The sequence below is a fragment of the Canis lupus genome, chromosome 3, assembly GCF_003254725.2.
Source record: "Canis lupus dingo isolate Sandy chromosome 3, ASM325472v2, whole genome shotgun sequence".
In the NCBI taxonomy this organism is placed as follows: Eukaryota; Metazoa; Chordata; class Mammalia; order Carnivora; family Canidae; genus Canis; species Canis lupus.
The window spans coordinates 42,104,904-42,116,958 of NC_064245.1; the positions used below are offsets into that span (position 1 = coordinate 42,104,904).

General features: G+C 43.9%; 1 protein-coding gene across 1 annotated transcript in view; it reads right to left on the bottom strand.

The window, feature by feature from the left end:
• PGPEP1L (pyroglutamyl-peptidase I like) overlaps window positions 1-12,055 on the bottom strand; it is a 50,313-nt gene that overhangs the window by 34,486 nt on the left and 3,772 nt on the right. The window contains exon 2 of the mRNA XM_025438083.3: window positions 9,212-9,264. Within this exon, the coding sequence (XP_025293868.1) occupies window positions 9,212-9,264 (53 nt within the window). The remainder of the gene's footprint in view (window positions 1-9,211; window positions 9,265-12,055) is intronic.

Genomic DNA, 12,055 nt, shown 5'->3' on the forward strand with positions numbered 1-12,055 from the left:
CATTCATTGCGACAAAAGTATCATCCTGATGTAAGATGTTAATAAGAGGGGAAAGTATGTGTGGGATATATGGAAACTCTGGGCTATCTTCATGACTTCTGTAAATCTCAATGTGTTTTTTATTTTATGTATTTATTTATATAAGTCAGCTGCACACCCAGCATGGAGCCCAACGTGAAGCTTGGACTCATGACCCCAAGATCAAGACCTGAGCTGAGGGGGCACCTGGGTGGCTGAGTGGTTTAGCACCCACCTTTGGCTCAGGTCGTGGTCCCAAGATCCTGGGATCAAGTCCCAAATCGGGTTTCTCGCAGGAAGCCTGCTTCTCCCACTGCCTATGTCTCTGCCTCTCTCTGTGTTATTCTCAGGAATAAATAAATAAAATAAAAAAGAAATAATTGGCTTTTACGTGGAAAGGCAAACAGTCCCCTGCTTGTTATATAGGACCCACCCTTCATTGTAATGGGCTGATCAACATGGTGCTTCTTGCACTCTCCTGATACACTGCCTTTTATTCTTTATTATGATGGTATTTTTAAAGCAACATATAATAAAGGTGCAAGACCACGTCATCTTTGGAATAAAGAGAAATTATTCTGTATATCAAATTTATCAAATCTGGCAAAAGCCCTGACCCTCTGGCCACCCAGGCTGGGTTTATCTTATGTGCAATTACATAATGCCTTGGCCCAGCTGACCTCTGGTATGATTTACATAACTTTTGTTTTATTTGCTGCCTTTCTAGGCTCAGGCACTTGTAGAAGAGCTGACATAATTCCTTTGGAAAGAATATGAAGTGGTACTGGCTCCAAAATTAAAGTGTCCAAGAACCAGGAGATAATGATGAAGCCATTTCATTCATAAGTCACTAGATAAAACTTATGGACAGAGAGGGGTGGGTGCCCCCCACCAGTCAGTGCGATGGTAAACACTTTGACACATGTGGATAAAGAGCATTAAGTCATCCTTCTGGGAGCTTGAAGGAAATGCCTCTTTTCATTGCGGACTTCTAGCATTTATATTATTTTTCTATATTTTCCTTCTTTTTAAAAACACTCTTCTCCCATTTGAAAACAAAAAGCACCTGTCTGGCTTGGTTGGAGGAGCATACAACTCTTGCTTTTGGGGTCCTGAGTTCAAGCCCCATCTAAGTATAGAGATCACTTAAATAAAAAAAATTTAAGAGCAACTACAACAAAAGCACATTCAGGTTATTATTTGCTAATAGCTTGCTTCTCTGAGAGGTGAGAAGTTGTTAGTGTAGAATGAGACATTCTTTTCCTCTCTGGATTCCTTAATGCCTACCTATGATGCCCGGTATGGGGTAAGTGCTCATTAAACATTGTCCATGATATCGACAAGGCTGACTTTGCTAGGAGACAGCATGGGACTGGAATAGCTTTCTTTCCTGCATCCAGCCACTGGAACACATGCTTCAGGCTAGGCCTTCTATTTGGGATGGAGACATGTTGATAGAAGTCCCCACAGACAATGAAGTGCTTATACTGACCTAGGGAGTGATGTGCCCTTTTGTGCAATCCTGATTTGTGCACCCATCTGAGTTTCCATATCTGTATAATGGGTCAAATGTATGTACATGAACTAGGTTGGACTTTTGCCTTAATATGCCTGCTTAGATGATTAGTCCTGCAAAGGATGTTCTGTGGACAGTCTGCTGGTACTTTCAGTAGATACGACCAGTGTGGCCCCAAACCAGAATGAGAAAGTCTAACACTGAGGAGAGTCTGCAGACATGTTAGTGGAGGCCACAGAATGACCCAGGGCGGCCCAGGAAGTGAGAAGGCTCCTGTGGATTGAGAGTGAAGAGAGCGTCTAAAAACATCACAGGTCACTGTGCTCTGGAGAAAAAAAGCCAGAAAGAAGAGCAGAGTAGAAACCAGAGACTGAGAGCAGGGACTGGTGGAGGAGGCAAATGGTGGCAATGGTTGTGGGGAGCTGGGCTTGGGCTCACTTGCTTATCAGCTATTAGGGCAGCTTCTGTTCCGGTCGCCACCACCGCGGTACATCATGAGCTAGGAGACTGAGCAGACTGTCGCCTCATCCGTGTCTCAGGCGCTGGCAGGAGAGCTGGGAAGGGGGCAGAGATGAGCTCAAGGCAGAGGGTCTGCCATCATGACACGGCCCTAGGGCTAAGGCGTTTGGGTGAGTCTCCTCACTTTGCTCACACAGGGGTCATTGGGTCATAGTTCTGGATGTTTCTTGAGTTCTAGGAATTTTCTAAGCCATTATCATGCTGTAAGCGGTCCTCCTCCTCTGAACCAAATGATGTTTTCCCCCAGGGGAGGAGGGAGGCAAGTGGGCCGACCCTGAACTTCACTCACCAGGACCATGTGAGACTGGAATCTAGATGGCAGGTGTCCTCAGGCCAGCTCCTCAACGTCCCTGAGGCCCACAGCCGCACCTGCACAATGGGGAGAAATATCCATTTCTCTGGACTGCAGGAAGAATCCACAAGCTCCTCTGCATAAAATGTCCGGTGTGGTATCCAGGACCTGGTGGTTGTGAGGATTTACTCCCACTTGCCAGAAAGAAGCCTGTCCATCCCCCTGCTTCCACTAGATGGCCATCCCAGGGGCCTCAGAGATGAGGGTGGGCCAGTTTCCTCTCATTTTGCTGTAGGTTCCTTTCTTCCATATGTTCTTCCAAATGAATCTTTTCCTCTTCAGAGTATCTAATCGTGTAGTGCTTCTCAGAATCTGCTTTGAGTTATGATGATTTTATTTAAGGGCCCCCTTCTCTTCCTAGACAGGGAACCTGTGGAGGGAACTGTGGTATAAGAAAGGGGATATCTGGGTTTTGTCCCTCTCCCCAGGCACGGGAGCTTCAACATTCCTGGAATTTCCTGAGTGGCAGGAGCATCTTTGTTATGCTAATGAAGTGGGGCTCCATGCTTCCGGATGGGATCTGGCCACCAGAAAAACCAATCATGAGGTGAGGTAAGAGGGTTGGAACTTTGAGTTGCTTGACCATCAGGGAGGGAGGGTCATTGCAGATTGAGTTTAGGCTCGCTGCCAATGATGTCCACATAACAGAACTCCAATAAAAGCTCTGGACAGGGGCGCCTAGGTAGCTGAGTCAGTTAAGCATCTGCCTTGGGCTCAGGTCATGATCCCGGAGTCCTGGAATTGAGTCCCACCTAGGGTCTCTCTGTTCATTGGGGGGGGAGGGGGGTCTGGCTTCTCCCTTTCTCTCTGCCTCTCCCCTGCTTGTGCTCTCTCTTTCTCTCCCTCATTTTCTCTCTCTCTCTCTCTCAAATAAATTAAAAATCTTTTTTTTTTTATCTTTAAAAAAATAAAAAAAATCCTCTGGATAGGGAGGTTCAGTAGAGTTTCCTGGTTGATGAATGCACTGATGTGCAGGAAGAGCTATGTGCCTTGACTCCACAGGGAGAAAGCACAGAAGCACTGCATTTGGGACCCTTCCAGACCTCACTCTACATGTATCCTTTAAAAACAAACAAACTGGGACACTTGGGTGGCTCAGCGGTTGAACATCTGCCTTTGGCTTGGGGCATGATCATGGAGTCCGGGGATCGAGTCCCACATCAGGCTCCGGGCTTGGAGCCTGCTTCTCTCTATGCCTATGTCTCTGCCTCTCTTCCTGTGTGTCTCTCATGAATCAATAAATAAAATCTTTAAAAACAAACAAACAAACAAACAACTGTAGTTGTAAATATAGTGCTTTTCTGAGCACTCTGAGTCAAGTTATCAAAACTGAGGGGGTCATGGGAACTCCTGAGTTTATAGTCGGTAAGAAGAGCAGGAGGCCTGGGGACCCCGGACACATAGCTGGTGTCTGAAGTGAAGGCAGTTTTGGGAAGGTCTGCACCCTTAACCGGTGAGGTCTGTGTGAATTCCAGTAGGTAGTGTCATAACTGCATTGTAGTACACATATTTGGGGTAGAATCGGAACAGGAAGAAATTACTGTCTTAGCAGACTCTGTGCTCCATATCGGGAACTGGGTAAATGTGGGCTGAACTGACAAGTGTTGAGCCTTCCTGTGCTTTGGGACAATCCTGATTTGATCCTGGAGACTTGGTAAAAGAACCTGGCTCCCCTCCCACAAAGGCTGCAAAGGTCAGTCTCTCTGTGGCCAGGGCAGATCATCTGACCTACCAATGCACTCATCTTTGACCTTGAGTCAGGAGCAAATCTCTCTGATAGAAGCAATATCCTTCCAGCTTCCCAGGGCAGTGAGATGCCAGTGGGGGGTGTGCAGCAGGCAGTGTCATGGGGACAAGCAGCAGTAACTAATGTTCACCAGCCTTGTTTTCCCTGGCCTGATTAGTTCATACATTTCCTTATTCTATTTTGTTTCTCTACCATCTTGGAAGTCATATACTCTGTTTCTACCCGTTAATAGTTACTGTTGAAATTTTGCCATGCATAAATAATTTAACAAAGTATAGATACCTATAAGGGCTTTAGAAAATTTAACCTTCAATCACCCCTCAACTTCTACACTTTCATTGTCCTATATTTTAATTCAATCTTTTATTATTTTTTTAAAAGATTTTATTTATTTATTCATCAGAGACACACAGAGAGAAAGGTGAGACACAGGCAGAGGGAGAAGCAGGCTCCATGCAGGGAGCCTAATGTGGGACTCGATCCCAGATCTTGGGATCATGCCTCGACCCAAAGGCGGATGTTCAACCGCTGAACAACCCAGGTGTCCCTTATTTTTTATTTTCTAAAGATTTTATTTATTTATTCATGAGAGAGACAGAGACATAGGCAGAGGGAGAAGGAGGCTCCCTTCAGGGAGCCTGATGAGGGACTCTATCTCATGACTCTGGGATCACGACCTGAGCCAGAGGCAGTTGCTCAACCACTGAGCTGCCCAGGTGCCCCTAGTTCAATCCTTTGTTTGTAAACCTACAAATTAGCCATTTGGTACCATTATTATTTACAAATAATGCTGCTTTAAGATTTTATCTCCTCTTCCTTCTTCCATCTCATACTATCTTTCTAGAACCATCTTCCTTTCTTCTAAAGGACATCCTTTGGGACACTTGGGTGGCTCAGTTGGTTGAGCATCCAACTCTTGGATTCAGCTCAGGTCATGATCTCAGAATTGTGTGATCAAGCCCAACGTTGGGCTCCATGCTTGGAGGGGAGTCTGCTTGTGTGTGTGTCTCTCTCTCCCTTTCCCTCACCCCTCCTCCATGCCTATGAGTGCATGCACGTGGGTCCTCTCTCTCTAAAATAAATGAGTAAATCTTTTAAATAAATAAAGAAAGCACATCTTTACACATTCATTTTGTGTTATACCTGTTGGTAGTAAATTCCTGGTGCTTACTTTTTGAAATTATAACTATTTTTTTAAAATTAAGTAGGCATAGGCTCTGTGCCCAATGTGGGGCTTGAACTCATGACCCTGAAATCAAGACTCAGATACTGACTGAGCCAGCCAGATGCTTCTCTTGGTGCTTGTTTTTATGAAAATATCTTTATTTCATTCTTGTTCTTGAAAAACAATTTCAGGTTGACATTTTTTTTTTCTCAGCACTTTGAAGATATCACTCCACTCTTCTCTGGCTTTTACTATTGTTTTAGAGAAATTTACTCTTGGTCTCATTGTATTGCCAATTTCTGCAGGTGGCCCATCTTTTCTCTCTGGCAACTTTTCAGATCTCTTTGTCTTTGGTTTTCTGTGGTTTTACTGTATGCATAGGTGTGGATTTTGTTAGTCTTTGCCTGCTATATTTTGTATCTCTTTCTTATCTCAGTGGATTCATATATTTCAAAAATTCTGGATTGATTATCATGTCTTTTCTCAATCATTGTATTCAAACATTGCTTCTCTTCCATTCTCATTCGTCTTTCCTCATGGAATTTTGATTAGCCATATGTTAGAATATCTCATTTTATTACCCATAACTCTTAATTTCTTTTTTCACTTCTTTGTCCACCTTTTTTTGTGCTGCCCTTTGAATAATATCTTCAGATCTATCTTCTACTTCACTAATTTTCTCCTCATCTGTCTCTAAACTGCCATATACCTGTATATTTGTATGGATATTTCACAATTTGCCCATTTAAAGTCTATAATTTAAAAAATTAAGTCCAAAATTCAATGATTTTTAGCATATTCACAGAGTTGAGCAACCATCACCACAATCAATTTTAGAATCTTTTCATCTCCCCTGAAGAAACCTTGTATCCATCAATAGTCATTCTCTATTTCCCCCAATTTCCCCTCACCTACCCTCAGCAACCTCTAACCTACTTTATGTCTCACTAGATTTGCTTCATCTGGACATCATTTAAATGGAATCCTACAACGTTGTCTTTTGTGACTGGTATCTTTCACTTAGTATAATTCAAAACTGCCTTATATCTGTTGAATTCTTCAACAATTCTTTCTATAAGCTCTATTACTCCCTTTTGCAATTTATCTGATCTTTTGATAATCTTTTTTTTCCTGAAAGTCTCTTTTTTGTGATTCCATCTTCTTTAAATATTTCACAGTTATGCTATTTTATGATGACAACGAGCAGAATTATTTAAAATCTCATGTTCTTGAGATTCTAAATTTGCTTCTGCTGATTTTTACTCAAAGCTGTTCATTTCTCTATGTATTTGGTGATATCTGAATGGAAACTAATGTTTAGTTGCTCTTAATTTGTGGAAATCTGAGGTTTTAAATCTTCAGGAGAAGCCACATATGCTTCTGCTGGGAGCTGGGGTCCTAGAAACTGCAGGATCCCTTTCCAAGGGTCTAGCTTACATTATGTATCTTGGTTTCATCTCTACCACCTTCACTGCTGACTGCTGATAATGGCGTTTGCCCCCACCTGCCTTTTGTGTGGAGGCTAACCTGTCAGTCTTTCAGGCTGCAGCCAATCATGTGTGATATAAACATGGGCATGATGTCATGTATGCGAGCTTTCCTAGGAAGCATCATATTGCATGCCCAGCAACATACAGAAGTTCTGTTCTATCTAGTTTATCTACAGGGGAAGGGCTCCTCAGAGCACCTAGCTTTTGCCATCCTGCTTCTGCTGCCTGGAAGCCCCTAGGTGGCTTCTGTCTATGCCCTATTTCTCTGGCTTCATTGGTCAATTTTGAGTCACTCAAATAATGTTCTCCATCATTCTATTTCCTGTGTGAATCTCCAAAGTCAGAATCTATAGGCCCACAACTGAGAAGACTGGCTGACAGAGTAGCTTCCTGGTAATAAGGATTATATCTGTGAGCACCAGCAGTATACCCTGCCCCATTTCAAGGTTTTTTGTTTGTTGGTGTTTTAAGATTTTATTTATTTAGGGCACCTGGGTGGCTCAGTGTTTGAACATCTGCCTCTGGCTTGGGTCATGATCCCAGGGTCTTGGGATCAAGTCCCACATCAGGCTCCTCACACTTTTTTTTTTTTTTTTAAGATTTTATTTATTAGAGAGAGAGAAAGAGAATGAGTGGGGGGAGGGGCAGAGGGAGAGGGAGAAGCAGACTCCCCACTGAGTCTGGAAGGAGCCTGACATGGGGCTGGAATCCCAGGACTTGGAGATCATGACCTGAGCCAAAGGCAGACACTTAACTGACTGAGCCACCCAGGTGCCCCTCCCATTCCAAGGCTTTTCTGTTAACTCCAATAGTTCTGACAACCATTCCACTTTGCAGATAAGGAAACTGGAGGCACAGAAAAACTGGGGGCTTGTTTTGTTTGGGTCCTACAGTTTGTAGCTGTTGGAGCTGAGAGGCAAACTCAGGCAGCCTGCCTCCTTTCCTTTCCATGACAGCATAGAGACATAGAAGGACTAAGGGCCATCCAGCATTCAGCAGAAAAAGCCCTGTTTTTTGAGGAAAAGGCTTCAGACACCTGGGAGCTCACAAAAGCCCTGACCTGGCTTTTCTGGTATGATGTGTACAGCAGTGAGGCTTGGCAGCAAGTCTGGGGTTCCCTGAGCTTTTTTTCTGGCTGAAAAACAACAACAGCAAAATAATCCAAATTCTAACTCAAGAGTCTCAAGTTTCCCTGACTGCATCTGTGCAGTCTAGAAAAGCAATCCCCAGTGGCTACAAACCCGTGATTCAAGTAGCTTTGTGGCATTTTCAGCTCTACTGGGAAACCCTGAGAATAGACACAAGACCCCACCTTTGACTTAATCCAACAGAGGCAAGAAATTGACAGTCAAGTGAAAATCAACAGCTGGCTGTGTTCTAAGCCACTAGGTGACACCCACATGGGGACTGGTAGGAGGCATTTGCTCCAAGGAGAGGTGGTCCCATCTTGTGATGAGACCGTGACCCCTCCTCATCCTGTCCCAGGACGTGCTTTCTACTAGTTGACTACTTCCTTAAAAATAAAGGTGTGTCCTCTTATGAGTGAAGTCATATGATATTGGGGCATACCTTTATTACTCATATGTAGAATTTAAGAAACAGAACAGATGAACATAGGGGAAAGGAGGAAAAATAAAATAAATTGAAAACAGAGAGGGAGACAAACCAAAGAGACTCTTAACTCTAGAAACAAACTGAGGGTTGCTGGAGGGGAGGTGGGTAGGGGGATGGGGTAACTGGGTGATGGACATTAAGGGCATGTAATGGGATGAGCACTGGGTGTAATAGGCAACTGATGAATCATTAAATTCTACCTCTGAAAAAAATTCTACCTCTGAAACTAATAATATACTATATGTTAATTAAAATGAATTTAAATAATAAAAAAATAAAAGTGTGTCCTTTATAATGAGAACCATGGTTAAGCACTTAGCCTGTGCCAGGCACTATAAAAAATTGTTTTTACGGACTTCCATGCTTACTTGCTTTACATGTTTGTCTCACTCCTGCTCTGTAACATCAGCTCTATTATCTGCCCATTTCTTGCATAAGACCCCTGAGGCTGGGGGAAGTGACTTTCCTGAGGCCTCAGGGCCAGAAGAGGTGGGGGTCATAGGAACCTAGTTCTTGGGGAAGCAGAGCCTGCTTTCAGGCACTCCCCATTCTTCTCAGGAATATCTCCACAGTCTCTTCTTTACCTCATAGCCAGAAAGGTCACCTGGGGGCAGGTGAGTCACAACCCAAGGACCAAAGTCTAGTCCTTCTCCCAGGTTCTTGAGTATTTGTTCTCTCCCCTCTGATGTGGATCTGGCTACCAAGGGGCCTTACACACTGGGTTTCTCAGAGCCACAGAAGGAACTGGTGGGGCCCTGAGCTAAGGGCTCTGGGCCTGTTGGGTCTTTACCTTCACTGCTTCCCAGCTGGAATTTACCAGGTGCTGCCGGAACGGCCCAAAACCTGAAACCAAAGAGACCCTGGTTAGCTCAGGCCAGGCCTAGTTTTAGGGAGGATGTCTCTACACCTGGGCTGCTCCCTGTAATCTCCTGGGAGCCACCTGCTGCTCCCAGGGTCATGGTGGGCCCCGGGGTGTGTTGTGTGGGGGAGGGGAGGGGGATTCCACACATGTCCTTTCTTGTGGAGGCCTGCAACCTGGCCAATCTGGGAGCATTTTCATAATTCTCTATGGGAGGCATTATGGGGGAGCCAAAAAGGAACTTTGCTGCTGACCCAACCCTGAACTAGGAAGGCTTGAGAAAGTATACGAATATCTGGTTTATTTTTTTATTTTATTTTTTTTTTAATTTTTACTTATTTATGATAGTCACAGAGAGAGAGAGAGAGAGGCAGAGACACAGGCAGAGGGAGAAGCAGGCTCCATGCACCGGGAGCCTGATGTGGGATTCGATCCTGGGTCTCCAGGATCGCGCCCTGGGCCAAAGGCAGGCGCCAAACCGCTGCGCCACCCAGGGATCCCAAATATCTGGTTTAAATGTATGCTTTGTTAAGAGCCTGGAAAGACACCATGTGAATATGCCCAGTCATTTGCTAAGAGAGGTGCAGAGTAAGTTCCATGGAGGAGGATGGTCTTTTCAACAAACGGGCCCGGAACAACAGGACACCCAGAGGCAAAAACATGAATCCTCAGCTTCGGTCTTACAACTCAGTTAATTGTACACAATTAACTCAAAGTGGATCATGACCTTCAATGAACAAAGTAAAACTGTAAAATTTTCAGCGGGGGAGAAAGGGAGAAAATCTTGAGACCTACTGCTAGGTGAGGAGTTCTTGACACCAAGAGCACACCACCATCTATGAAAGTAAATGTTAATAAACTAGACCTCAAAAAAATAAATAAATAAACTAGACCTCATCGAAGTGTACTTGTGCTGTACAAAAACCTCTTTTGAGAAAATGAAAAGAAAGTTACAGACAGTATAAATAGTTGCAGATGACACATCTGATGAAGGCCTTGTACGAGGGTATATAAAGACCCCTGGGGCATCTGGGTGGCTTAGTCAGTTAAGCCTTTGCCTTCCCCATAGGTCACGGTCTCAGGTCCTGGGATAGAGCCTCAGGTCAGACTCTCTGCTCAGCAAGGAGTCTCCTTCTCCCTCTCCCTCTGCCCCTCTTCCCTGCTCATTCTCTCTCTCTCAATAAATAATACATCGTTTTTTTAAAGATTTTATTTATTTATTCATGAAAGACACAGAGAGAGAGGCAGAGACAGGCAGAGGGAGAAGCAGGCTCCTGCGAGGAGCCCGATGCGGGACTCCAACCCTAAACCCCAGGATCACGCCTTGAGTTGAAGCAGAAGCTCAACTGCTGAGATTGGGATACACCCAGGTATCCCAATATTACATCTTTTTAAAAAAAGAAAAAAAAAGAACCCTCAAAACTCAACATTAAAAAAAAAAAAGAAAAACAAATCCAAAAACCAATTAGAGAGTTGGCAAAACACACAAAGGGACATTTCACTGAAGAAGATCTGTGATGTACAGACAGCAAATAAGCACAGCAGGGGATGTCTGACATCGCTCACCAGCAGGGAAACACAAATTAAAACACAAGGACATATCATCACACTACTAAAAGAGTGGCTAAAATAGAAATACCAATAACACCAAAAGCTGACAAGGATGAGGAGAAACCGGCTTAGACATATTGCTGGTGGGAATGCAAAACAGTACTGCCACACTGGGAAATAGTTTGCCAGATCCTATTAAAACTGAATGCAGGGGCACCTGGGGTGCTCAATCAGTTCAGCATCTGACTCTTGATTTCAGCTTAGGTCACGATCCTAGGGTCATGGGATGGAGACCCATGTCAGGCTCCCTCTCCTCGAGGAGTCTGCTTGGGTATTCTCTTTGCCCCTTCCCCTGCTTATGGGCATGCACACTTGCTCTCACTTCCTCCCTCTTTCTCTCCCTCTCTCTCTCAGCATAAATAAATCAATCTTAAAAGAAAAGACCTGAGTGTGGACTTCCCACCACATTCACTCCTGGGTATTTATCCCAGAGAAATGAAAACTTGTTTTCACACAGAAGCTTGTCCACACAGGTTCATAGCGCTTCATGTGTTACAACCCAAAGCTGGAAATTCTCCAAGGGTTCTTCAAGCTGTGAATGGTAAAGCAAGAATTCCAGATTGTGAAATACCACCTCGAAAAGAAAAAAGTGGAAATAACACAAATGTGACCATCAGCTAATAAATGGGTAAACAAACTGGTGCGATCCATACCATGGAATATTATTTGTCAATAAAAGGACATGAAGTACTAATACATGATACACCATGGAGAAGCCTTGAAAATATTATGCTAAGTGGAAGAAGCTGCCACAAAGGACCACATGGTGTATGGCCCCATTCATATTATATATCCAGAATTGGCAATCTAGAGAGAGAGACAGTAGGTTAGTGGTTAGTGGATTTGGAGTGTGGGGGTAGGTGGGGGGTGATGTGGTAAACAAAGGCAAAAGAAAAATGAAATTTTCTTACTACCTATAGCCCATTCACAAGTCCTTAAAACAGGCAGAGTAACATTCCTCTAGGAGCTCAGCTGCCTCAATGCTAATGGCAAAAGGCAATTTTGGCCCGACTAGCCAGGATCCTGTAAGTCTACTTAATTTAATTTAATTTAGTTTTTAAAAGATTTTATTTATTTACTCATGAGAGACACAGAGAGAGGCAGAGATAAAGGCAGAGAGAGAAGCAGGTTCCCTGTGGGGGACCGGACATGGGACTCAATCCC